The sequence below is a fragment of the Solea solea genome, chromosome 10, assembly GCF_958295425.1.
Source record: "Solea solea chromosome 10, fSolSol10.1, whole genome shotgun sequence".
Taxonomy (NCBI): Eukaryota; Metazoa; Chordata; class Actinopteri; order Pleuronectiformes; family Soleidae; genus Solea; species Solea solea.
In genome coordinates this window covers 16,053,138-16,080,663 of record NC_081143.1, presented here as the reverse complement: position 1 = coordinate 16,080,663, position 27,526 = coordinate 16,053,138, and the positions used below count along the sequence as shown (strand labels likewise).

General features: G+C 40.9%; 1 protein-coding gene across 5 annotated transcripts; it reads right to left on the bottom strand.

The window, feature by feature from the left end:
- Nucleotides 1-339: 339 nt before the first annotated feature.
- On the bottom strand, nucleotides 340-27,217 carry atf7ip (activating transcription factor 7 interacting protein). Of its 5 annotated transcripts, XM_058640259.1 has the most exons (15): nucleotides 26,644-27,217; nucleotides 10,182-10,234; nucleotides 9,108-9,231; nucleotides 8,719-8,777; nucleotides 8,092-8,563; nucleotides 7,294-7,472; nucleotides 7,029-7,166; nucleotides 6,793-6,864; nucleotides 6,557-6,702; nucleotides 3,737-3,801; nucleotides 2,763-3,407; nucleotides 2,514-2,609; nucleotides 2,353-2,430; nucleotides 1,399-1,478; nucleotides 340-1,225 (listed from the first exon to the last, which is right to left on the bottom strand). In XM_058640259.1, the coding sequence occupies exons 3-15, from the start codon at nucleotides 9,223-9,225 to the stop codon at nucleotides 767-769; spliced, it is 2,607 nt and encodes an 868-aa protein (XP_058496242.1). In that variant the 5' UTR covers nucleotides 9,226-9,231; nucleotides 10,182-10,234; nucleotides 26,644-27,217; the 3' UTR covers nucleotides 340-766. The 5 variants fall into 5 exon arrangements, with proteins under 5 accessions (XP_058496242.1, XP_058496238.1, XP_058496237.1 ...); XM_058640255.1 differs by having other exon boundaries at nucleotides 8,719-9,231; nucleotides 26,634-27,216; XM_058640254.1 differs by having other exon boundaries at nucleotides 8,719-9,231; nucleotides 26,644-27,216.
- Between the last annotated feature and the right edge of the window lie 309 nt (nucleotides 27,218-27,526).

Here is a 27,526-nt window from a genome sequence, read left to right as displayed (position 1 = left end):
TTCTTTAACTACATATTATTGTCCATTACAAAAGTGATATGAAAAATATGGGCTTAAGTGGACATATACAACTATTATTAGTCACTTATGTACCATGTTTCTGTGAAGAAGCAAATATAGCATGAGATACACGCTAGACACCTACGCCCTCTATTGGCTGTTTGGAAGACCTACACTTGTTAATGTTCAGAGGTCTGTGTTGCATCATCGGCTGCCAGGTTTAGCTGTGAGATTTATCAGCAAAAACTATCTGGATCATCGTGTAAGGGTAATAAAACACATGTCTGTGTTCAAAGTGCAGTAAAAATTGGAGCTGGTCAAACAACAACAGATAAAATAAACCTTTAATAAAACCTTTTATTGTGTTTGTCAAAGTCTGGTTGCCAGACAAAATGTTACAAAAGTTGTCATTGAGTTTCTACCACACATTTCTACATTTCGTTGCAAGTCTCGAGTTTACACAGAACAAACCTGTCGTCTCCTCTCCGGTAAAGGAAAAGATACACAGGTAAGAGTAACAGGAGTCAACATAAATATCTGAACTGGTAGAGTGGCAAAGTAATTCAACCATGTACAACCGCATGAGTCACAAAAAATACAATTACATACATTAACCAGACAAAACTAACCATTTTCCCCAAGTCAGTCAGATTCCAGCTGTTACGTCCAGATATTTACAGATACTGCAAGTGTTCGATGAACAGTAAAGGAGCAAAGAAAGCCATGAACTTTCAAATGTGAAACAATGGTTTCATTTCTAAACTGTTCAACTTGAGCTGGGATGGATGACATTTGTGCACTGAGGTTCACAGAAGATGCCAAAGCGCCCATAGATGTCTTTGGCTCTAACGGCGAAATGATATGTGGAGCCAGACTGAAACTGGGTCAGTGTACAGGCCATAGGCAAAGGGAGGGCCTTCACCTCGCCGATCTTCTTCCAGTGCTGCTGTGCTGTATTGGTGTTAGAGTTGTCTTGATGGTAGGCATAGAGGTGGTAACTGTCTACAGCTGCACAGGTGCGATCATGCTCTGACACACACCAGGACAGAACTATACCCGTCTGACTTGGCACCAGCTTCAGCTGTGGCTGCTGAGGAGGCGAGGTCCGTTCGGCCTCGGGGGGCAAGCGGGGCGCTGCCGGTGCCGCAGGGAGAGGGGGGAGAGTAATGCCGGAGCCCCGGGTCGGTGTCGTACTAGTTACAGTGCGTGATTTCAAAGGAGAGTCCTGTAAGAGAGAAAAAATGTATCCTTTAGAAAAAATAATTGCTTTATAAAACTATGGCCATGCAGGTATTACTTATACGGGGTAGACCTATTTCAACTGAGAATGTATTAAACTGAGAAATAGACTTCCATTCTGGTATGCAAAATATAAAATGTGCATGTTGCATTTCTCACCAGTGGGGGGCGGTGGTGAACTGTCAACAGAGGAGTGCTGGTAGCATTTTGATTGCCTTGAGGGGAGGACCTTGCTCCACCTGAAGACAGAGCAGACATCGAAAGTTCAACAACATGAGAAGTAGCATGAGCGGCCAAGATGGAAAGCACAGTATTGGTTTACATGTGTGCACGAATCATCACAATTTAACACTCGAATTACCGGGAATGACGACCCTACTAGGAAGACCATAGCAAAGTGAAAATAAATAGATATTTAATGTGAATGAAAGTGATAGTAAATATGAGGAAACACAATGTGAACTCAAACAGAAATTGAAGCTGCTGTTGAAATTACAGATAATTTTTTTTTTTTTTAAACTTTCATTTATAACTCAATGGAAATTAATTGTTTCTTTGACCTTAATACAGTTATGCATGACAAAGCCTTTCATAAACATCTATGGCTGTTGTCCATACTTGAACTATCAGGAACTCTATATGACACTGGCGCTGTTGCGACACCTACTCACAGTCAACACATGTGACTTCTACCTTCCATGTGCAACTTCCAAACACTACCCTGTGACATTTATTACAAGTGTCCTTTGTTTTATTTTGTTTGCAGTTTTTGCAGACTTGGCACTGCCTTCTCTTCCACATCTCAGCCAGGCCTGTCTGGGCTTGCGCACCATGACGTTTCGGGCTTCTGCGCTCATGTGGTCGGAAAACATAGCTCTTTTTTATCAAAGCGCAGAAACTGCATTATTTCCTGAAATCTGCTGCGGGACAAGGTCTCTTTAGAAAATGGGCAGTCCCAGTCAGCTGACCAAAAGCTTGTCAAGTCCAAATACACATATTTAGGAAAAGTCTGGGGCATATGTTACATTTCAACAAAGTAAAAAAAAAAGAAAAAGTCATAAACGGTCAAAATGAGCCCCCTTGGTAGTTCTAGTGTTAATGTGGTTAACTTACTGTTGAGAATGCCAACAACCGGGTGAACACGTTGAGTTGGTGAGGGAGCTGCGACAGTGGCACTTTTCACTCCTGTCACTGGGGGACAAAAGCACAACATCATTAGACTCAAACATGCTTTAGAATTTATTGACTGAATCTGAAGTTAGCTTCAGCCTTACCTTGTACATCATCATCATCCTCTGTGAGATCAATAACAGAGCCTTTGGGTCGTATGGTGGGGGCTTTGGACAAAGCAGCCCCAGTAACTTGGTTGTCTTAAGAAAAAATGGAGGAAAGGCTGATTAGAAGAAATTCAGCTATGGAGTAATCCAATAAAAACAGATAAAATAAGTGGATGGTAGAAATACAGAGATTACATTTCTAACACCATTTAACATGGCTGCCCTTTTAATCACAACAACCCCCACCTGTCTTTGATGTGAGAGACATTCCTTGTGGGGGTCCTGGAGCAGTGGAGCCTGTAGCTGCTGGCCCTGATGTTGCTGGGGAGGAGACCGATGACATAGCTCCAGCTACAGAGACGGTCTGAGCTGGCGTCTTGGCTGTGGTGATGGATACTCCAGCATTAGGAGTAGTTATTGCCCCAGCACCTCCATGGTACACTGCCCGAGCAAGAGAGATCTGGGCAGGAGACATTTGGCCAGTGGAGGCTTGGATAGCTGGGACAGAAGCAGCAGTTGTGACAGAGACTGGTGCTGTGGTAGTGGCAACAGCAGATTTGAGAATAAAAGTAGTAGTGGTTGCAGTGGTTTTCGCCTTGTTGAGTGAGGAGGCTGCAGACAGAGAGGAGACGGGGATGTTGACCAGCGTTCCTGCCTGGCCATTGGTCACCGACAGGGGCAGTTGGATGAGCAACGGCTGGCCAGTCATCATGCTGCTCCCAGAGGTCGTCTTCAGGAGGAGTGTGCCTGTGGGACTCTGTGTAGTGATACCAGTGGCCAAGTTGGTGGTAGTATTAGAGGTGGAGGCGATCAGCTGGAGAATGGGGGTCTGGTGAACCAGGGTTGTTGAGGTGGATGTCGGGACTGAAACTGCGACAGAGGCTTGATTTACTGTGGAAAATAAGCAAAGTGAAATTCATGGGATTGTGTATTCCTTCACTCTGCAAACCTGCCAAATGAAGGAATTTGTCACACAATTAAAAAAAAAAAAAAGGAAATTTCAACTGCATAATATGTTTTTTAAACTACAACTCAAACGTGGTGTAAAAAGTGACAGGGACTATTTTATCCACAGATTTGGGACTCAAGCCACCAACTCAAGTATGGGTAAACAAATGTAATACATTGCATTCAGATACAAATCAGAATTGACTTCTTGCACTCCCATCAGACCCTTCAACATTTCATCTGGCATAAAAAAGAGAAATTCTTCTACTCACCAACTGTGTTGGAGGAAGAAAGAGTTGTTGGAGTCTGCTTAATTTCCATAGACGTCCGGAGTGGCCTGTTTAGAAAGATTGCTTATGCTTAGATTTGTTCACACTTTAGGCTGTGTATGACCATGACAGGGAGGGGAGGGACTGTGGTGAGGTAAAGACACTTTTATTATTGCATTTCATACAGTCATCTTTGAGGACAGAATTGAACCTTTTCAAGCATAATGTTAATACACTGACGTTTTCTGTACGTATCCAAGGGCTCACTTCATTTTCAATCTGAAATTAGGATTTTGCTAACGATAAGAAGTCAAAACGCTGTGATAGATTCAGTGACACATGAATTGTCCCAGTATGCTTCTGTTGTTGTAGCTAAAAGCAAAAAGCTCAAAAAAGGCACAACTGTATTTTTGTGTGTATTTAACCTTTATTTATCCAGGAAAAGTCTAACTGGGTTTGAAAATCCCTTTAACAAGAGCATCCTGGCCAAGACAGGTAGCAGCACAAATAACAGTGGAGCAGACGCACAATTAACGATTATAGGATCAACGAAATATCCAAAAGTGTCATCACAAGTCATCAACATAGCGGATCAGACAGAGGCATTATGAATCAGATATCAGTCACAACATTTGTAGCTACATGTCTCCAAGTCATTTTAATGTGTTTCACATTGATGCAGTAAGGCCAGTTTATTTTCATGCCTTTCCTCCCAGTACAGTAAGGGCTTCAAGAAAAAAGTGCTGGGATTTTTAACTGGGAGAAAAAAAAAATCTATTTAAGATAAGAGTCACTGTCCAGCCGATCCAACCAAATATTCAACAAGTAATCTCAGACCCAGGAAAGTGCAAACCGATGAGACGATTGGTGGCTTTCATTTTGCACTTTTCCTTTGTGAGTAATCATAACATGTCATAAGTAAAGCAAAGTACAGCAGAGTGCTTTATAGCAATATTTGTCGAAATGAAAATGGACATTAGCGCTGGAAAGATCCTCGAAACGTGACACCTGCGTGCACACTAGGGATGTAACAGAACAGAGAATTTCCCAATATAGCTAAATCAAAAGTGTCTCAATACCATTGCAGACCATATCAAGAAACAGGCGTTTGTGGGAAAAACGGTAGTTTGGTTTCAGCCAGTTTGGTTTGTTGGCCATGGGTTTGCTAGGCTTAGCCCAAGGAGAGTAGTTGCCGGTTGTATTTACACACATCACTTACTATTATCAGTTAACTACAAAGCCCTAAGCCTAACCAAAGCTGAAGTTACAGAGAGCAAGACCAGTCGACGCCATGAGCTGTATATTCGTATCACAATAAATGTTGTACTTTAGATACTGCGATATTGCAACAAATATCATACTGTGGACTTGTTACTACAATATTATGGTATATTGTTACATCCCTACTGCACACAGCAATGTAACACAGTTTGTTCTCACAGACCATCACTGTCTTCAACACTGCATGGTCCGCAGGGTCCAAAGCCATACGTCTCAGTAACGAGGCCTGCACATTGTTGCTCGAGGTCAAAATCATCTACAACTTTAAGGCCGCTGCAATTGTCCATAGTGTTTTCCAACGGCATGAGTGATATTCAGAGGCGATGCTGTTAGCAAATATAGGCTCTTTCAGATGCCCTATTACATTCTTGAAAGAACTCTGGCTTCCTCTTCACTCGGAGTATTTCATTGACAACATCGCGGATTTCTCTCCAGTCGTCACAGGACAGCACAGGAAATCGACGCTCAATATACATCCTCATAGTCCTCCTTACATTTTTGGGCAGCGCGTCCTTCCTCAATAATCCGTTATAGTTAACCTTAGCAACCCAGTCACAGTAGACGTTGTATGGGACTAAGGAGCGGAATATGTATGATGCATAGCGGTCGGGCCGGGGTTTTCCTGAACTTCTTTTGCAGTTGTAGTACAGCAGTTTCTCCAACTGGGTAGTGATGGTGCGGAGGGAAACGTCTGCTCTGCACTTTCCCTCACTGTAGTCTGACAGCTTTTTTGCCATTGTCATATGTCGGGACATGACATTGTCCTCTTCCATTCTCGTTTCCTCTTCCTCCTTCACCTTCACCTTCACCACAGACAGTGCAGACATCTTACCAACAGAGGACACCACTCGTTCTCTGGGCATCTCAGGCTTTGGTTCTACTGTCTGCCGACGGAGCACGCTGTTGGAAGGAGAAGTGCAGTTTTAACTACACTCTGCACTGCCTGAGGACACGCACAGGCATTGTAGAACGTCACAAGACTCAGGACCTGGACCGTCGCGTGGCTACTTTTGCAGGCGCAAAACACAGACTGGGACAAGTGTTTGTTTATTCCAAACCAGTATTAAGAAATGTGAAGTTTAGAGTTTAGACGAGCTGACCCCGAAAAACCGAACGTGTGACATGAAATCTTGGTTTCCAAAGTGGTATGGATTTGGAGGATGTAAGGATTCTTTATTCTATCTATTAGTTTTAAATTCAGCCTCTCGTGATTACAGATAGCAACCTGGGACAATGTCAACTAGTCAAACTGTGAACGTCTCAGTGTGTAGTTCTGGCTTCAGTCCGGTATTGTCACGTTCATACAAAAGCCAAATCATATTCACACCAAAGAGCACACACTGCTGTATTCAAATATAACATGTTTAAATACATGCGGAGATTTTTTTAAACTCATATTTTTCACAAATGATCTGCAAACGTGATATGCAGTGAAGTGATAAAAAGAAAAAAGAGAAAATCTTACCATTTGTTTTCCAAGTAATAAGTACATAGTTAACAGGGAATTAGAGAAGAAAGTCATGGTGTAGACTTGACACTTACCGATGAGCTTGGAGGTTGTTTGCAGCAACTACACTCTTGACAACAGATGAAACCGTTGCAGCAGAAGGAGCTGAAGTAGCTGCAGTAGCTGCAGTAGCAGCAGCAGCAGCAGCAGCAGCAGCAGCTGCAGCTGCGGCGGCAAGTGCCTGTGGAAATTAAACATTATATTCAAGAGCGAGAATATAACTGGCATACCAGTTAGAAAAACTTTTAGGAACCAAAGTATAAAATCTTACCTCCTGTTTCCTTTTGTTCTCTGATGCCTGATTTGCTTCACCAAACTTTTTTGCTAAACGGGAAATTTTGGCCTAAAACAGCAGAGAGAAAGGAGGACTTAAGATTTGATGCAAGGAATTGATTTTCATGGGTCCCAAACCACACACAACTTAAAGGTAAAAAGGCATTTTACAATGGTTAATGTGTTCTCATTATAAAAACTGTGCTTAGGTTTACAATGATGCCATCGACTTACTTGAAGTGAGTTAATGGCAGTTTGGTGTTTGGTGGTACATTCGATCTTGTCTACTCTGTCCTTGAGTTCCTGGAAACCTTTGTCAAAAACGGTCATCTCCAAGACCCTCAAGTGTTTCTCCACAAGCTGCTGCACAATCTGAGTAAGCAAATCAGGTAAAGGATGGGAAAGAAAAAGCTCAATTATGGAACAATGTTTTTCAATGTCCACTGCCAAAATGGCACAGTTCAATGAATTATGGAAATCAAGATGGTTACACACAAACCTTTTCAAGTTTGTGGTTACTGCCACCTTTCGCAGTAATTTTAAATTCCAATTTTGCCTCCAACTCCCCTCGCTCCATCTTGGGCCTCTTCCCCTCTCTTTTCACGGATTGTTCTTTTTCGGTGCCCTCTGATAAAGTGCGTTTCAGTCCAGATGTTGAGCCCTTCTCCTCCTGCACTGCTTGGTGAACAACAACAACAACCTGCTTATTACACACTCGATGCCTTAATCTTAAGATCATACAAACATCGTTGACTTGATTCCTTTATGGCATAATATGGCATGTCTACGGAGTTTCATATTTTTTACAGTAGCAAGGATGCAATGCAAAACTATATCGCATTAAGGGATGTTGATAAATGAGGAAGTACTTTCTCTAAGAGATTAAGTGTATCAAAGCACTGTGCAATGTATAATACATCTCTATTATTACTATTATCCTTGCCACATGATCAATTAAACATAAAAGATGAGCTTAATTCCTCACATATTTTAGTGGAACTCAATGTGAAAACAGCAGCAGAGGAGTTTCTGCAGTGGATTTAAAGCTTGACCAATACAGGGGTCTGAATCTGCCCATTAAATCCATCTCTCAAACTCAACAGATTTGCAATTCGCTGACTTTTCCTCTGGGCTTTTTCTCTGTTAACATGATATATAGCCTGCAACAGTTTCCATAGCCTTTGATGGAGTAGGTTTAATTGAAGGATACGAACAAAGTTGCATAAAACAATAAATATATATATTATAATATTTTGTTTGGAAGTGTCCATGTTTCATGACACAGTGACTCTCATACCTGTATTAGATGGTGGGGTTGATGATGGCCGAGATGGTTTTCTAGTGTTCCCCAAATCCTTTTTTTCCTCTTTGGTTTCTATTTTTACTGAGACCTCCTCCATCTTGCCCTCACTGATAGGTCCAGGTCCTTTTTTCACATCTTCCTTATCATCCTGTTCAGCCTTTACATCCGGCTTTTTCGATTCTTCTTCTAGCTGTTTTGGATCTGGGCCAGAGGAGGACGCTGAACGAGGTAAGGAAGGACAAGAACCAGAGGAATTGGAAGTTATAGATTTAGGCGAAGGAGGGTGGTCATCTTTAATTGCGGCCATCGCGGCCTCAGGGTCTGTGGCCTTTGTAGTGTCATTATCTGTATCCATTGGTTCTGTGCAGTCAGCTTCTGGAGGTTGCACAGGCGAATGTGGAACCAGAGCTACAACAGGTGCCTTTGCCAAATCCCCACCTTGGTCTTTTGCTGCCGTCTGATCCTCCTGAGGAAGAGTATAAATGGCAAATTATTGTAAAAAAAAAAAACAACAACTTTCAACCACTTTAAACCGCTTGTAAACCCAGGTCAGTGATACTGCATCTTTTAATATTTTAAGAAAATAACAACAATTTATCTTAAATGGCTTTAAAAACTAACCTCTTTGCTGTCGACCTCTGGAATCATTTCAGTGTCTTTTTCCTGGTTTCCCTTAGATTCTGTTGGTGGTGGTGAAACAGGGTCATTTATTGAGGGCGAGAGAGAACCTTTCTTCTCCTTCTCTTCCTCCACCATCTTTTTCAGCTCAAAGTTTATAGAATGGAATGGTGATGTAGGAGAAGTGGGAGTTTCCTCCTTTGCTTTTGGACTTTGTGAGGAGGAAGGGGAAGGTGATAGACGCAAGGACAAGAAAGGAGCAGGAGAGACGGGTGATGTAGAATGGGGGGAGTTTGAGTCCGAGATGTTGTTTTGGTCTTTGTCTCCCACTTTTTGTCCGTCATCTTTGTGCGTTCCATTCATTAAAGGTGGCGACGATGGATTGGACAAACCTGGAGTTGCGGTCAACAAAGTGCTGTGAAGACTTTCCAGTTGCTGTCGATCACTCATCTTCATGGTTTTCCTGGCACGGAATATTTTTTTCTTCTCCTCTGTCACAACAACTTCCATTGCTGCCTGTGAAGTGACAATGCGAGATTATATCAATCAAAAGGTTAGACGTGTCTGGAAAAGATGTAAAACATCATAATGAGACCTGCAAGAGTACACAGCACAGTGTCTTCCACTTATGAGTCTTTCCTGGATTTGACGCAGTGCTTAGTACAGAAATGGCTGCAGAGTTTCATTGAAAACACAAGAGGTCACTGTAGAGCCCTGTGATGTTCTTGATTTCTAGAAGGTTCTTCTTTCTCAAACGTCTGCATACCAAACTGATCGGTGCCTGTAGAGCCTCTGGCCTTTACCACAAATTTTACTGATCTTTGACGTAAAAATAAGGCAAACCTTAAGTGCCTGAACACACACTGCTGGAACTGTACAGTGACAAAAGTCAAAGTGCAGCTCAGAGAAAACCCTTTTTCATGTCAGTCTGAGAAGCTGGGACTGCTCTGATAAATCCCCCTTGCCTTAACTGTCTGATAAACTTGTGGATTTCATGTTTAACAGAGAACTGAAGAGACACTGAAGTTAACAGCAGCAACCCAACCTTCCTCCCATCCCCCCACTTTCCTATTGGTTAAATCCTCAGCCAATCAGGATGGACAAATGAGGCTGTGTTGTCAGCGGGGTAGGGGTTATGGAAAACGTGAAAGAATTCCCGTACATAGTTCTGGTTGTTGCAAAAACTGCAGTGATAAGGCTTGTTGTCTTAAATTATATGGATTTATTTCATCAATATTAATTTCACACTTAATTCCTTAATCAATGATAGAGATGACTTGTTTTAATCATAGGAGTCCAACTAGAATTAGAAAGTTAGAACGACAAGCTGTGTGCTACAGGAGACTAAGCTAAGCTGCAACAAAATTCTCATTTAACATTCAGTAGCAATCAAGATACGTGCCATGATGTGAAGGAACATGCAGTCGCAGTACATCAAATAATTAAAATATGTATGAAAAACTCACCTTCAAGCTGAAAGGACCACAGTCATAGATTGATAGGACAGTTCTTCAGCAACCTGGGGGAGAAAGAGATAAGTTCAGTGAAATTTTGTATTATAATGGTGTATTGTACTTCCTCAGCAGGACTTCAGGATCTACCATGTGCTAAATCCTTAGACCCTGTAATTCAAAGCATTAGCCTAAATTTAGCTACTCTCATTTATTAGGCGTATCCTCATTCCTTGAGCTATAACTGAGCCCTTCACGAAACAGAAAGACATTTATGGGGTCACAGCAACTTTATTTTGAACTGGTAGTGCGATTATGTTGATGACAATACAATAAATACATGCATATTATTTTCTTCAATTCTTTATTTAGACTTTAGAATTACATCAAATTATGCTTCAATCTGGACACATCTTTTTAGTACTTTCATGGTTCTCCAATGTGAATTATGGTAGTTTTGTTTTGTGTAATTTTAGTGATATTGTCTGCATTATTGTAAATCTTTAAGTGCAAGATCTATCAGTGATTTTACTCAACACATTTGAATGTATTGTAACTGCAAATTATGACTTATTAAAGATTAAATCTTAATGAAAATGTTAGCAGGTGTCTAATCAGCTACCTTCTAGCAAACTAAGGGAACCCAATCAGACATAGCATTTCACCCAAAGCAAAGGCAAAGATGAACAGAAAAGGGGATTTCATACAAATCATTTCACCTCTATTTTAGTAAACGAAAGCCCACAATTGCACAGTTTGAGTTTGTTTTTCCTACACAACATGTTGACTGCATTTCCGCCATCATCTGTCTATTAATAGTCCACTACTGTAATAACAAAAGGCAGACAAATTCAAATGGAGCAGAACAGAACATATAAACACAGTCGGCTATTATTCAAGTTATCTGTAAAATCTGCTATGGTTTTACACTTAGTTAGCTTTACTGTTACTGAATTGTTCACCTGCAAGACTGTGGTCAACAGTCTTCTGAAGATTTGTCAAACTCCGACAGTTTCTAATTTGGCCATGTGAAGTTTGCAACTGAAGACATGAAGCCTATTTTGAAAGTAGTGCAACGTTCACTCAGAACACTCCACAGTGAAAAGCTGTGCAGCACACTGAAATGCTGGCGCAAACACTGTGAGCCCTTCCTACTCTGCTCTCGAATCAGCAAGTGTGATCCCTGCAAGGACCTGAAATTCCTTACTGAAAAGATCAGCATTTATTCACAAAAAAGCATGATGGAAAAACTCAGCATAAACAACAAGTTAGGAGCAGTGAACATAGCGAGTACGATTTCTTGTTCACTCCACATTCCAATGTTATTGCACACTGCGCAGAACAAAATATACCCCTCCCCCATCCTGCAGCCTCATTTCGTGCGCCTAGATTCAGTGCAGAACCACAAAATGGCCGTCAGCTCTGCTCTTTGCTGCCAGGCTGAGCTCTCTGTAGCTAGCAGAGCAAGCCTCTCAGATATCTCAGGATGCAGAATCACACTACTCCATAAGAATTTTCTGTTGACTCTTAAGCTTCACCTAACTACATAATTTAACAAAAATGTAAATTAGATACATTTAATTAGTGTAGGGATAAAGTTAAATAAGCCATTGGAAACATTCAAAATGACACATAAGTTTTTCTTTTACATCTGTCCAACCCATTAGGTCTTTTAATACAAGTGACTATTAATCTGGTATTAATCCACATCCTATGGTTTAATTTCAATTGTAAATCAACTATAAAACAATGAAACATGTGGGAAGCAAAGAACTATGAATCAAGTTTCCACTGTTAAGCCAATGATTAGAAGCAGGGTGGGTTCTTCACTGAACATGACTTAGAGAAATGCAGAAAACAGTTCCGAGACCCACAGTTCTGAGAAGAGACCTTGGAGTAAGTCAACAAATGCTACACTTATCATTAATAGAAGAACACAAATGATGAAGTCACTATAGCAGCAGATATACTGTGTGTGCTAATTGAAAATAATGGATAACTGGCCAACTGTTTGTCTTCCTCTATACTTCCCAAATACAACTTCTGTAAAATTCATTATTGCAGCATCACCGGTTTTATTTGGGTTATCAGTACAAAGAGTGGAGGGCTAATTTAAGTTCCAGCATCCATTAAGAATTTATTTGAAAATCAGCTTGACTTGATCGTGTCTTTTCAGTCAAATTGTGTCTTTGATAATAACCTAGCAAACAGTGTGGGCACATGTGCATCTAAACAGTAAACTGTTTTTTTTCTATTACTTTTCATGATAAACCTTTTTTTGTGTTTCAGAACTTTGCAACAGCGACTCAGATTTAACTACTTTCACCAATGGCTGGTCAAAGGTTACAAATGTCCTTAAGACACAGCTGCCTACTGCCAACTAACTAGAGAGGAGCATCAGTCAGACCAGCAGAAGACGGCGGTTTTAAAATCCAGTGCACAAGAGTTAGTGACATCTAGTGGTGAGACTGCCGATTAAAACAAACACATCCACAAAGACTCCACCGCGTATCCCTCTCTTTACCAAGCATGTCAGGGAACTGAGGTGGCCTTCACATACCAGAAACAATGACATTCTTTGTTGTAAGCTTCTGCTCCAGAACATGATTCTGGTTTCACAGTTTGTTCTGCGGTAAGAACATGGCGGCAGCCTCCATAAAAGAAGGCCCTTGCATCAAGTACATAAACCGGCTTCCGCAGTCCAAGACCTTTGATGCCAACCAAAAAAATGATTCAGGTTGTCTTGATCTGAAGTGTGGTCTGGGGCTCCTTGTAAGTGAACTCTGGAGGAGTTCAACACTGGTATAACTCTCATTCAGACGAATCACAGGACACATAGCATTCATCACTACAACCTAAAGGAACTGTTCACACGGAAACAGCGGTTTGGGAGACCTGAAATGGTATTTCTTTGAAAACGGGTCCCAGGGTGGGAAAATCTCATAACACCCTTGTGTTTTCGTGTAGACAACAAATACGCTACTTTGGGAAAATGATGATGTCATAGACCCACCACTCTCTTGCGCCGGTATACACTGTCCCTACCTTTGGTGTCACCTTCCTTCTCTTGTGTTTGGAGATCATTTGGCAGTGTTGCCAACTACTGTCAATGAAAAGTAACTAAAAGCAGCTTAAAAATATGCTAGATCACGCTGGAACACATCCTGTTGTCAGCGATTTCAGACACAGGGGGGTGAAAAAAAAAAACAAGTGTTGAAGATGAACAGACAAACTACATCGTAAAATAAGGAGAGGAGAAAACACTATCATTACTTCAAAGAACAATACGGAATAGGGATTGTTCCACACACGGTCGGCTGTACTACACATCTACTGCTCGTTCTCGTCTGTGACTCTGTGCTGTATGTGTGCTCACAGTGCCTCTCTCTCCCTCTCTGCGCCTACAGACCGCTCACATTAAATACAGCTAAATGAAGCTCACTCGTGCGACTGAACTGGCCATTTCCTCCTCGGAATGCCAGAAAGTCGCTATATTTGTTTTTTTATAAAAAGTTGCAGCCAAGTTGGTCCATTTGATTTTCTTTCTTTATGTTCTTAACATCATTCTTCTGTTTTTGGTGTAGTGTGACAGCTCCACTTACAGGCCTGGCATATGTACTACAGCGTTTTGAGCTGTTTTGTGTGCATAGAGACATTTCCTGAAACAGTGCCATGGGGAAACGTTTTCAAAACGACAAAGAAATTTATCGTTTACATTTCGTTCAGGTTCCGTGTGGATATGGCCTAAGTGTTCTCCTCAACATAGTGATAGTAAGTGGTTGGGAAAATTGGACGAGAACCAATGATAGGCAGAACTTAGGCTGCGAAATTCATCCATCCTCCAGATCTGGGAGGTCTCAAATTTCAAGAGCCGCCACTGCAGGTAAGCAAGCACATTTAGCGCAGGTAGCATTGAATCACTGCCAAGAATTGCAAATGAATCAACTTGCTGCTGTTTCTCAGCTGTGGCCTAGAGGACAAAAAGACCCAAGAGGTGAGGGCAACACCTATGTGTTCAGGACCCTCCTGCATGCGGCTGAAAAATGAAGGCGGGTCCACACCTTCTTGGAACTCCGAAAATGAAGCCTGAATAATTTGCCACCTCTACAATACATCAACACTTCACAAAACATTGATTTTATACACACAACACCAACACATAACTCCTATTGCACCCTGTTAAAATCCACCTTTACGAGTGCAGGCAAGGGAGAGACCTTATACCTGTAGTGCGGTTTTAGTAAAATCTTCATACAGGGCAAATACCATACAATATCAAATAGACTGACACTGCAGTTAATACAGTCACCACCTCACACACCTGTATAAACACAGAACATGCAAGACTCGGTTTATGAAGCAAGTTACGGAGCCCAATGTGACTACCACCAGGGACATTGTTGATCTGTCAAGGAGATCCATGGAACATCTGAAATGATTGTCTTTTCAGAAAGAAATGAAGCAAAAGAAAAAAAACAAGCCAAAACTCTGCCTTATAAATCTAGCATAGCACTCTCTGCAAATATCAACAGCTAACCTTAAGAAAAGTGTGCAGCTGCAATCCCCCTCCCACAATAGAAACAGGTTTAACATAGAGAGAAATGTTAAACATGCTTTAAAGAAAGAAAAGTTTGACCTTTAGAAGTCTGTGTGGGTTTGAGGCCTTCCATGTGTTTCATGATGATTGTGGGAGCCGGGACCATCTGAATGGCCAGCAGGAGAATATAAAAGAAAAGGGGGAGGGGCTCAAATAGGACTAGTCCATCTTGTTCCCTGCAGAGGTATGTTTTACACAGGGTGTGTGGCCCACCTGTGTCTACAATGAGTGATTAATAAAAAGCCTTTAAAAAATAAAACATAATCCCTGTCAGAGCAGTGTGCTGTAGTGCATGATATAAAACATAATTTCTTTTTTTTGCCCCAAGTTATCAGTTATCAGTTAACAAGTGCAAGATGTATTTGCAGGTTTGACAAATAAATGAGTTAATCCTTCAGTCTAAAACATTTTTACGTACTCTGTGCTGATTGTCAATATCAACCCTAGCTAGCAGCGCACAAACAGAGGGGAAAGTACACTGCACAGGCTGTTGCCTAGCAACACCCATCCCCCAACTCTAGCACAAAGTAGTCCACAGTATAGAGAGCTACAGCAACCGCAGACTAAACCATTTGGTAAAGGGTAGAGGGGGGTTGTAATTTCTGAAATTCAACCTAAGCAAATAAGCAAATAGAATAAATAAACAAGGTCAAGGACAACACTGTAACACAGCAAAGTAAGTGGCCTTTCTCTGTATAAAGATTCACCACAAACTAATTTAAATAAATAAGCAAATAAACATTTTTCATTGTAAATGTTACTGCCTCCTCTTGCCCTTTTGGCAAAATAATTGACAGGTTTGATCGCACACAAGATCACCTGAAGAACTCAATAAGATGAGCACTCGCTGCCAGTGACCCACCTGAGTTATACCTCGAATGGCTAGACCAGTGTGGAATACAGACGACCACACAGACCATGAGGGTGTAATATGATCTCTCATATTATGGTATATTAGGAAAACAAACCCTTGACTGAGAAAGGCTAGTTACCATGCCTTGTGAGAAATACATCTTGTAGTCAATTGCTCACAAAAATGTGTGCAGCTGTAAATATAAAAAGCTATAAACAAATCTGACAACATCATTTTCAAATGAAAAGGCAGTATAAATGAGGCCATTACAAAAAATCCAGAGCTTTTTTTCATGGTCTGCATGAATTATATATGCATATATAAATGATATATAAGAACCGGTAAAAGAGAAATCAAATAAACCAGTTTAAAAAGACAATAGAGCAAAACATGCCCTTTAGTCAAGGCCTAGCTAGTGGCGCACAGTTAGCGCTGAAATGCACACCCACTGTATGCTGCTGCACGCACCCTCCCCCATCTTCCTCTCCCGCTCACACTCTCCCTCTGTCACAGACATCCGCACACACACACACACAAAGTCACTCTCTTTCACTCTGGAACAGCCTCTCCTAGTCAAGCATGGACTGAACCATTCTGATATGGGGGGGTAACATTGGGCACTAAAAACAAAAGACACAAAGGACAATGTTTTTAAGTAATTTAACAGTCAAATACTGTTACACTTTTGGCAAAAAAGTAAGAAATTATTTTCCGTGTCATCGCACAAAAAACGCAATGATGACAAATTAGACCTTTACTTAAAAACAAAAATAGAACTACTTATTCATGACAACCATTATATACTACAGGCTTGCTTTGTATTTAGAGGCATAGAGCAAAACTTTGAAGACTCAGTCCTATGCTAGCTGCGCAAAGCAAGAAATTAGAGCACAGCTTGACACAGTAAGCAGCCTCGATCCAGCCAGCCTCTCCCTCAACAGGGAGGGCTGCTGTCCTCACAGACTGAACCATTCCAAAAGAGGGGTGGTTTCTTTACCCAGGAGGAACAAAGAACAACCTCTTGTACTTTAAAAAAAATAAATATTACATTGTTAATTTCTTTACAGGTGTTCACATTTATATATATTCTATACAGAACAGCTATATATGGTGGTTTGCGTGATTATCCTAGTTGAGACTGTTTAAGTGGCAGATAACTGAGAGTGTAAGTTAACACCAATTAATATATTACCTGTCTTCATCAAAAGTCTTGTTGTGAGAATAAATAAAATCTTGCTGTGTACTCTGCCCATCCCCCCCATTCTGCTACTGCAGAAACACAAAATGGCCACCAGCACTGCTGCTAGAAGCATGCTGAACACAGGCAGGAGCAGATCTTATTACAAACTCCGCCTACTTAGAAAAAAATAGGTATAGTGTGTCTGCAGGAAGCTCCTCAGTTGTGCGTGAATTTAGAGAAACCTTACTACTAACCTTAATAACTTACTACTAAACCAGCACTTTTGATTTAATAATGTTATCACTGGATGTTATTGTTACCACCTGTCCTGGTGTAGAGTTTCACTTTTGTTGCCCCTGCTTAATTCTTTTGTGTTCACTGTTCAATTAAAACCTGAACTATGTTACAACATTTTTAAAAAGTCCTTAATATTGCAAGAAATTAAGAGTTTGTACTCCTTTTTTTGTACTTCCGTTTTAGGGGAGTACATCAAAGTAACCATTTAATTAGCATTTTCTCTTCCAGGGTATGTGATGTGTTTCAACCTATATGCCAAACATTGTCACTTAGCTGTCAGTAAAAGAGTATGCTGTAGGTGTTTGTTAGTTATTATCACCCACTAAAAAGTCAGTTCTCCAACTTTGGACATTTTCTATGGAGGCTAAACACAGCAGAAAAAAAGCCAGCCTGTAGGAGCAGAGCCTGCATTCCAACATTACTGCGCACAGTGCGCAGTCTTTCCTCAACCCCACCCTCACTGGCTGCATCTGGATTCACTGAACTCAAAATGGCCACCATTTTGAGTTCATGGTCTGTTGTTCGCAGCGACACTGAGCCTTTAGTGCCTGTCATGGGTAGTGCAGCATTTTAACTATTAGAGCAGCTTCCACATCACAGAAAATAACTCCCATCCCAGAATTATCCTGACAAAGATACTTGTTAATTTAGGTGCATGGACTTATCAGAATATTCAGCTCATGGAAGCAATCCCAAATTTTGCACAATTCTGCTACAGCAAGTTGTTGACTTGACTTGTGATTGTTACAACCAATCTGAGCCTTTCTCTATTTTGACTGTGAATTACTGAAACATACATAAAGTTCTTGATATTAGTTGCCAAAAGGCTGTTTGTATATTAATTTTGAACATAGAAACCCGATTGGTAATCCTGACTTAATTTGTGCAACAGTGTCCATTTACCTATTTTAATGTTGTAGTCTATTCTTACTATTTTTAAACAATGCCAAAAGGCACAGTCAAAGTTCATCTAAAACCATATTTACTGGCCAGTAATAGTCAGCAAGCAGTGCTTCTAAGCCAACCAATGCCTAGACACTGTACCCGTGACTCGGGTTTTTTTCTCAGTGCAGAAAAGAGGAGCCTAGCAAAGGCTGGGTAGAAGGAAAAAAGGGAAAAAAAACAGGGAGGGGTGGGGTCGAGTGAAACCAGGAGTTTACATGTGAATATAAAACAAGAACATAAGATATAAGACTTAGATTTTTTGGATCCCTAACTGAAGAGCACCAGGGGGACATTATTTACCACACCAAAGTAGCACTCCTCATGCATTGTGTTTTTTTTGTTTGTTTGTCTGTTTTTTCCATCAAAAGGAAGAACAATCTTTAAGTCATACATTGCTGTTGGAGGCTCATTTCATGGCTTCAATAAGCTGTAAATAATAATACATGCAGATCAACACAGTGATAAAAAAAAAAATACCATGTGAAAAATTAATCAACCCTGGTCCTCTAAAACCATCTTTATTTAATTTCACATATCTTTATGCATTTGCTCTTGTTTTCAGGCAAACATGATCATGGAAGGTATTGCATGAGCTATAGCTAGCACCACACGGAAAGTCACGGTCTCAGTCTGACACAGAGCAAAAACATCCCCTCCCCCATACCAGCAGTCTGTTCGAGATCAGACTCGAGAGCCAACAATGGACTGAACCATTGCAGCAGAGGGGTGTTCTCACCAACAAGGGAGAGAGCTACAGATAAGGAAGACTAATTCAAAGCTCCATAAATAAGTCAAGCTTTGTAGCTAGAAATGTAAAACTAAAACTAAATGCGTTTAACAGAATTGTTTTATGTGTGTGTGTGTGTTTTTTATCTTGTTTTCCTAAATTGGCAGATATTCCAACCCTGGTTTTGAAAGCAGCTCGGGCTCCTCAAGTTACTGGATAACATTTCATTTATATCCCTGTGGTAATAACCCATCAATGATTTGACATTGACAAAAAGTGGTACATTTCTCAGACTACAGAACAATAGTTTAGTTTCTTGAAGGAATAGTAAATCTAATGCTATTAGCTTTTTTCACCCTCTCTGCCTAAAACACACAGTTGGACACCAGCAGAAAGTGGCTATGTGCATAATGCACACTGTTGACTTACACAATTTGTCATTACAAACAACTAAAATGTATCTAACTTCAGCAATAAGCCAGCAAGCTAGCCTTCCCTGCACTTTCCCTGCCCCCACCCATTTCCCTCTCATGAATTGTTTGCAACGCTACAGCACAAAATGGCCTACTCCTCTGCTGCTGTTTGCTGCTATGCAGTAAGAGTAGAAAGAATCTCTTTTAACATGTACAAAGCTGTCTTAGCCTGCCCCTTTCTTTGGATCTGCAAGGTAACACATTTCTGTATCCGATTTGGATTTATGTAATCTACAACACTTTGTGAATACTAATTTAAATGTTCATCTCTGATATTCTCTTGGCTACCATCCTCTACATAAATATTTTAATAAATAATTCAAACACATTGAAGAAGGCAAAACTCAGAGTAGGTATAACCAGGGATGGGAATTAATAAGAATTTAACAATTCCGATTCCATTATCGATATTGCTTATCGATCCGATTCCTTATCGCTTCTCATTGGGTGAGGGAATAGGTACACATTTGTTTGTTTGTATTAACTCTCTGTACTATCTGATTTTCACATTAATTGGTCCAGACAAAAAAATAAATGTTTAGCTTTTAAAGCCCAACTGTCATTATGTGCCATGAACTAAAAACCCAGACTGCTCGGTGACATTCGTTTATCCTCACCTCGGTCATTTTATTCTTCCCTGCCTCTGTGAAAGGAATACCTAGAGGTGCACGAGAGCAACTTGCTGCAGCCAGACTCTGGCCATCATCATCTAAATTTGATAGACAATGACAATTGAGATTGTTCGTATAGTAAAAGTTTACGCAATGACATGGTTCTAACTAAGTAGACAGGGCCTGTCCTGCCTGGAGAGTTATAAGTTACCTTCGGCATTAATAACAGAGGGCGTCCTGTTAGCTCTGCTACTGCTTGACTCGCTAAGTAGCAGTGTATCAAACACACAGCAGTCCGGTAAATAGATTGCATGCTGTGTGGCCAAATGTTTCTGCATTTTGGACGAAATGGAAACTTTACAAGTGTTGCAAATGACCATCTTGTCGTCTTTTCACGAGAAATATAACCACACACAGAGCGATTCTGCCTCTGCGCCATGTTTGCTGCGTTCTGAAACCGAACAACGCAGCACGTGTGACGTCATGACGCATTTACAACGAGTGGAACCGATAAGCGGAATCATTAAGCAGGCATATTAGAGGTTCTGAGGAATCGATTGACTGCGCACCGGTTCTGAAGAAGAACCGGTTCTCAATTCCCATCCCTAGGTATAACTCAGACCTGCAAGCCATATACACGGAAGCATGGTGTGTGGATGGGGGAGGAGAGTGTCACTGCAGACCTGTGAAGAGTGCATGTGGAGATAGTACATACACAGCCAGGAGTGCAGAGATCCACTCCACTTAAGAAAAGGTTTGGCTGCAAAAATCACTTATAAATACTATGAAGAGTAACATATAACCATCTGTAACACCTGGAAAATATAACCTGGCCAAATCACTAGCAAACAAGCAACTTGAGGATGCAGCCAGCCAAAGTAAAGAGGGGACAGAGGGATCAAAGTTCAAGGTCAGGAGAACTTTGATGGATTTGATGGGGAACTAACTAAAAAAAACACTTTTTCTAATGTCACATTAACGTACCGACTAATGTAGGTGACATTAGAGATGGTGGATGGACAGAGGGTGCCACTGTGGCATTTATTGGAGAGCAACAGTCCTTAACGTAAGCAGTGATGCAACAGCAGCAAATAAGATTCATGTGGCTAATGACAACCAGGGTTGCTCTCAAGTCTTCCGCAAGAATATGCACAATTGTGGGGTGTGTGTGTGAAATAACACCCCATACCAGGCTATAAAGCTGCTCTAACTCCTCACAGGGAAAATTCCTTCAATGCGACAGCAACATCCATACCATTCTCCGCAGCCAACATCCAGTTTAATACTCAAATGCTAGTTGTATGGGAAGTGGAAGAAACCACTTCTTCGGTCAGGTCAATCAGGTCAGGTCAATGATTAAAGCATTCAATCAAGCACACCCCCATATTCATAACCTATTTGGTAACAGGCCATGTCATACACAAGAAAGGGAACCATATTTGCATGTTATTAGCATGTTTTCATTACTTTCTTCATGGCGCAGAGATATGGATTCTGATCAAAAAGAGACACACAAGGTAGACCATTGGCTTCCAACCACAGTTGACAAGCCAATGGTCATGTGGACAGGAACCAGAAATGGAACAAGGCTGGACCTAATAAGAAATTTTGGGGTCTCCTGTCTTGCCAAGGCCTAGGGAAATATTAGCATTTAGACTAGAGGACCAGGGGTCTGAACCCAATTTTTCGCTTGGGAGACGGCCACAGCTCCACAGAAAACCCTGGTTAAGGCACCTTAATGAGGAACCACAATTCACTCTCTGACTCATCTGAGTACATTCTAATTGCCATAGTGGGATCACGTTTTGGTGGTCCCCCAATCCAGCAGGTTATTTAATCAGCATGCCATGTGATCAAAGTGACCACTGCTTTCATCAACAGTCTGGGCTAAAATCCTTCCATATTGTCAAGTGCCCCTGTCAACTTAACAAAAAATATCCATCACAGGTACAGCCAGCTGCAGACCCAGACCCTCGGGGAGTCTGCAGCTGCATACAAACCAACCTTAAGTAGTCCTGTTGAATAGAAGTCTGCAGCATCTATGTCCCAAGTCTAGTCTCTGTGGTGCAAACTGTGGGAACATATCTTTTATACACTAATTCTAATACTAATACACTGACATAAAGCTGCTTTGTACATATACATGCACACAACCTTGGATGAACACTCGATGGGGAGTCATTGAGACAGATAGCACCCCAGAAAGACGTGGGCGTTACCTGAAACAATAACTCATGCCTACACAGTATCACGCGATAATAAGCCCACTCACAACAACACGATATTAAATAATAGCTCATAAGGCAGTCCTACAGTGCAGCTGCTGCCAAGGAGGGTATCAAACTGGGTGCGACTCACAGTGATTTGCTGACATCATGCCATGAGGCTGGGGACGCAGCCTGTGCACCAACAAGGGAGCGATAAGTCTAAACCACGGCTCATCCCCATCTATCTGTAGTGGCGTGTCATGAGTCCTTTTTTACTCCCACTGTCCTCCCTCGCTAATGTCTTCTACTTCAGTGTGATTGTATAATAGTGGCTGTTAAAGTCCATTTATACTCCCCGCAAAAGACGGAGACGGACAGAGTCTTTTGTCTGTACTTTGCGTTCATTGCTTCCATCATTGTGTACATCACAGGGGAGCTTACGATAACGTGACTCAGTCCCTATGAAACATTCACTATTAGTGATGTTGGTAGCCATGCGTCCTGCGTCTGACGCAAATAATTCAGAAGGGACGCATTTACCTCAACGTCATTGTGTCGATGGCCAATCTAGGCCAACATGACATGAGTCCTCGTTCTCTAGCAGTTCTCCTCCCAGTTCTCCCACTCCTCACCTCATTGGTGGATTTGGATGAGATGTGGATGAGTACATCAAGGCAACACACCCATGCTCCAGGTTGTAGAAGTTATGAGGGACTTGTCAGAGCAGTGCATGTTAGGCACCATCAGCCGTTGGTGAACTGGACAGGCCACTAAATCTGCACTGCTCAGACCTCCAATAAATTTTCTTTGACATTAACATACATGGAAGGCAACACCTTTGGAGCAAGATACAACCTCCTTGCATTTCATAGTGTGGTTCCAGTATGCTAATTAAATGCTTAAATACAGGGTTTTCCACCACTGAATAAGGTCGCCTGCTGATGCTACAAACAACCCTAAAGCGCGAGTTATCGATGTAGCACGTGCTGAATTTTGTGGAAGTTTTGCTCCGAATGAGGACGGAAGAGTTACCTGTGTTAATGGAGTTTTTTCATAGTTACATTTATGTCCTTATGATGCATTTGGATGTCCTGTGCTATGCTACACTTGCATAACATGGCTTACACACTGCGGTTTTCTTATCAACAACGCAAATGTTGACAAAACTCACAGACATTTTTTTACCCATCGAGATCATGACAGATATAACATTATCGAGATAATGTTGACAGCATCAGAAAGTTAAGATGCATCACTTGCAGCCATTGGACACGGGTACCCCAGCCCTTTTGACCTGGTGGGGACTTGAACCGGTGACCCTCCAGTTACAAGCCAAGTTCCCTTTCCACTTGGCCACGGGCTGCCCCTTCTTTCCTTCAATGACAATGTAGAACATACATCCTGGTTGCACATAGACACATGCCATCTGAGGCAGCACTGTGGGTTGGTTGTCATTGTTTGCTGTCAGCTGACCATAGCCTGGTAATTCACAGGCTATATTCAAATTGTGGTGAATAAGAACCAATCGGGAAGGTTCATCATTGTTTCCAAAGGCCTCAGTACTGCCCGCTCAGACTAAAGCGCTGCCCCATAGTTTTGAAACCAAAACAGAACCAGTATTTCCGAGAAAATGAGAGTGATAGGAAATCTTCAGATGTATTCATGCAAACCTGAATATTTATATTTGCTCTTGTCCCATCGCCTCGTTTCCTTTAGAGGTAATAACATTGTTATATATATATAATTGTAATAACAAATATAAAATTAACTTCATACTACATACATTCATTACCAATGATGTGTTCATATACATGTTGTAAACATTAATGTCTCTTAAATCTCAAATCAGGATAAAACCAGTGTAATAAGGCACCCAAAAAGACACATCAAATGTGTGAGCCTGACTAATTTATGGCTTATGTATGGGATGCGACATACTATGTTTAGAATCTTTCTAATGATCAATTTAGAAATATAAATGATGAAAAACAAAAACAGCCATTGTAAGACTGAACCAACACCATCATTTTCATTTCAGCATGATGCAAAGAAACCAGCTGTAACTGGCTGAAGCTAGTTATGACTCTGAATGCCTTGAAAATGTTTGAAACTAAAGAAAAAGATTATGAACTGACTCTTTTATGATATATTATATCTGCAAAGATTTTAAAAATTAAGCTTGAGATTTTGATTCAAAAAAATAAATCAGAAATACAAAGTAACATGCATGTTTTGCATGTTTTACTTTGCTCTAAGCTGTAGGGCATAAAAATAAGAGCTGTGTTAAAGTTGATATGTGATATACAATGATACATCCATGCTGACCAAAAACATAATTGGTTACATCGCATAACACAACGGAATTAGTAATGGTACTGGATGAGCCTTGATACCTACAGTATATGTAGAGTTTATTCACTTCTTCCTGCATGCGAGTGAACTGTAAACCTCTTTCGTGAAATGTCTGGTTTCTCATCCATCAAAAAGAATATCTGTAAAGATAACTTTAGTCTACCATGTATCATGTGTCTATATGATTGAAATACAATTGTGTTGAAATTAAATGTATTGTACACCCTTTTTAATAATGCTTAAGAAACAATTTGAGGGCACAAGCAGCATATAATTCACTAGGTTGAATTAATTACTAGCTTCCATAAGTAACCATACACATGCTTAATATTTATTTCCATTAATCTATGTGGGTCATGGGCCAACTGACTTACAAAAATGCAAATCTTTCTGTCCATTGTAAGAACTAGCTTAGTAATTTGTAATGGGTGTATGATCAACAGCAATTTTTCATCAGTTATTATTAGCATGTATTCATATTAGATGCTAGCTTGAAAGGCTGTTGGAAAAATGTAGGTGGAGCCTCTAAAGGCTGCTTCTTCCTAGGCAAAAAAAACAGACCATGTGAGCCCTGCCACTGGGTAATGTGGGGGAGGTGAAACTTGAAGAGGGCTGGACTATTCTCTTAGAGATACAAGCAAATATGAAACCTTGCTATGTAACATTTATTTTATTTTTTTTAAACATTATGAATATGATGATACAGTGGGTGGATGTCCTAACTGAGTCCCACATTGTGGCTGAATGTCCCTCTCAGGTTTAAAATATATATGTTAAATCTGTCAGTTATCTGTATATCACTTTGCCTAAATTAAAAAAAAAGTGAGTTTGTTTTCCTCTTGTTCGGGTCAAGAGAAAAAGTACTCCACTTTATTATTACCATTGACATTAAGCCACACCCACATCCAGGACAGTGTGGCATGGAAAATTACTGGGCTGTACCACTTTAGACCAAGAGGGGGATTTAACTGCACCATGTACTAAATGCAGTAGGAGGTTCCTTTTTAGTGTCATATTTTGTGTATTCTTGGCAATTAATATGTGAATTGTGTGCTATTTACTTGGTTATTTTGTATTACATAATAGAAATGTTTAAAATAAGCCAAAAGGTCTTTCTTAAAGCTCTACCAAGCAATCATTACAGTAGCAAAGCCATTTTAACAATACTTGCATTTTAATATCTCAGTATGGATAATACACTTCTACTCAACATTTGCCTTCCCCTTTGTGATACTTGCCACCTCTGCAGTGTACTGGATTTGCCTTCTGCTGGTTCTAGCAGCAATATAAGATGGCTGTTTGTGCACTTTTTAAGGCTGGGTCTCTACCCACAGGACTGCGTTTAGGAATATCCACATAATCTTAATATCATATTGTCTTTTTATCCACATTAAACCACTGTTCCGGGAGAACTCAAAGTCTTAAAGACAGGTCCCAGAGTGAAAAAAATCTCAAAATGACAGCCTTGCATTTTCTTGTGCTAGCAATTCACAACTTTAGGGAAATTATGTCATAGCCCCGCCCCGTCTCGCTAACCTAACCTTTAATCCCATTAGCTTTGGGCACATGCTCCATGTCTTCCTTAAGGCTTGCACTTCTGTCATTTTTGTTTTATATTAATTAAGTGATAAAATTAGTGCTGTTTAGTTTTAATTCGTGAGTTGTGTGTGCAAAATACCATTTACAACGTTGTTAACCACTGGTATTGCTAACAATAGCTAGCAATGGCTAGCTCATACGTTTGTGTTTCCAACTTCTCAACTGGAACACAGTGTGTACAATTCTGAGTTCCGATGCAATTGGAAAACAGCATTACATCAGACTAGCTAGCGGAAAGCCTTTTTTATTTTGTGTACAAGCAATCAACAAAAACTTGAGGAAAAACATAACACAGTACTATGAGCGGAGCTGTTTTTTTGACTTTTTAAACTTAAAAAAAACAAGAAAGTTGTACCTGTGTAACGAACAAAAAATACTGCACTTGCCAACATAAAATCAATCAAAAGTCATATGCGATTAGCATAAAGGACTCTTTCACAACAGTGTAACTCGCGAGACCCCTTTCACAAACTATATTTTCAATGCGATGTAGGGCTAAGAGTAACATGTAAGAGGGCATAAACAATGTGGGGGAAAAGCTTCATAGTTAGATGATTATATTTATGAGCCAAGGTTTAACTAATCAGACCAGGAGAGCTACTTGACTAACATGCTAGCTGCAATACCTTGACTCACCGCCTCTTCTCGTCGCCAAGCGTTGTTCCCGCGATTTCCAGTCTCTGTAGCCGATTGTCTCCTCCTCCCACCGCTTTCCGACAGTTCCGGAACTCTGTCTGTACAACCGTTGCGGTTAGTGTGAGGTATTAATGTGGCATCGAGTCCATCAGTTTGAACATTCACCGGGAAAACTACTGAGCTGTGCGCGAACAACAACTGTGTAGTTGTGCGGTCGCGGACTCAACCGACCGTTTTGCTCACAGACAAGCTCCGCCTCCTTTCGTTCACACGATCCTCCATTAACGTACGTCAACCGTCGGTGGCGGCTGGGGTTGGTCTACAGACGCCAAGCGGTCGCAGTGAGCGGTCGTCGCGATCTAAACGGTGCAATTCAAGTTTTTTTTTTTTATGTCTCCTCTAGCGGCGGTAGCTAAAGCCGGTAAGGTGTGTGTCCACAGCTCCAGGACAAGTAAGATCGGTTTGTTTAGCAGACCTAGCAGAACAAACACAAGTCTGATTTGGGGCAGTGGTGGATAGAACCTCACAGAGGCGACGGTGGAAGTAGGGACAAGAACTGTACCATTGCATGGGAGGGAGAGGGGTGTGTGAGATTTGTCCTCCACCGCTACAGACAGTAACCCGAGCAGTGGGGGAGGGGCCATACAAAGGGGGAGGAGTCAATAGAACAACAGTCTGTAAACCTTAGCTACAGACACTGATGTAAGTGTGGGTTTGAAGACAATCCAACATCGGTGTGATTGAATTGACCTCTCTCTAATCAAACACCTAACAAATGAGTTACCTATGAGTGCTTTGGCAGTTTAGCCTGTGGTTAAAGTAATAAAATCATAAATAATATGATTATAATTGTTTTAACACTGATCCAGTAGATTCCCACAAC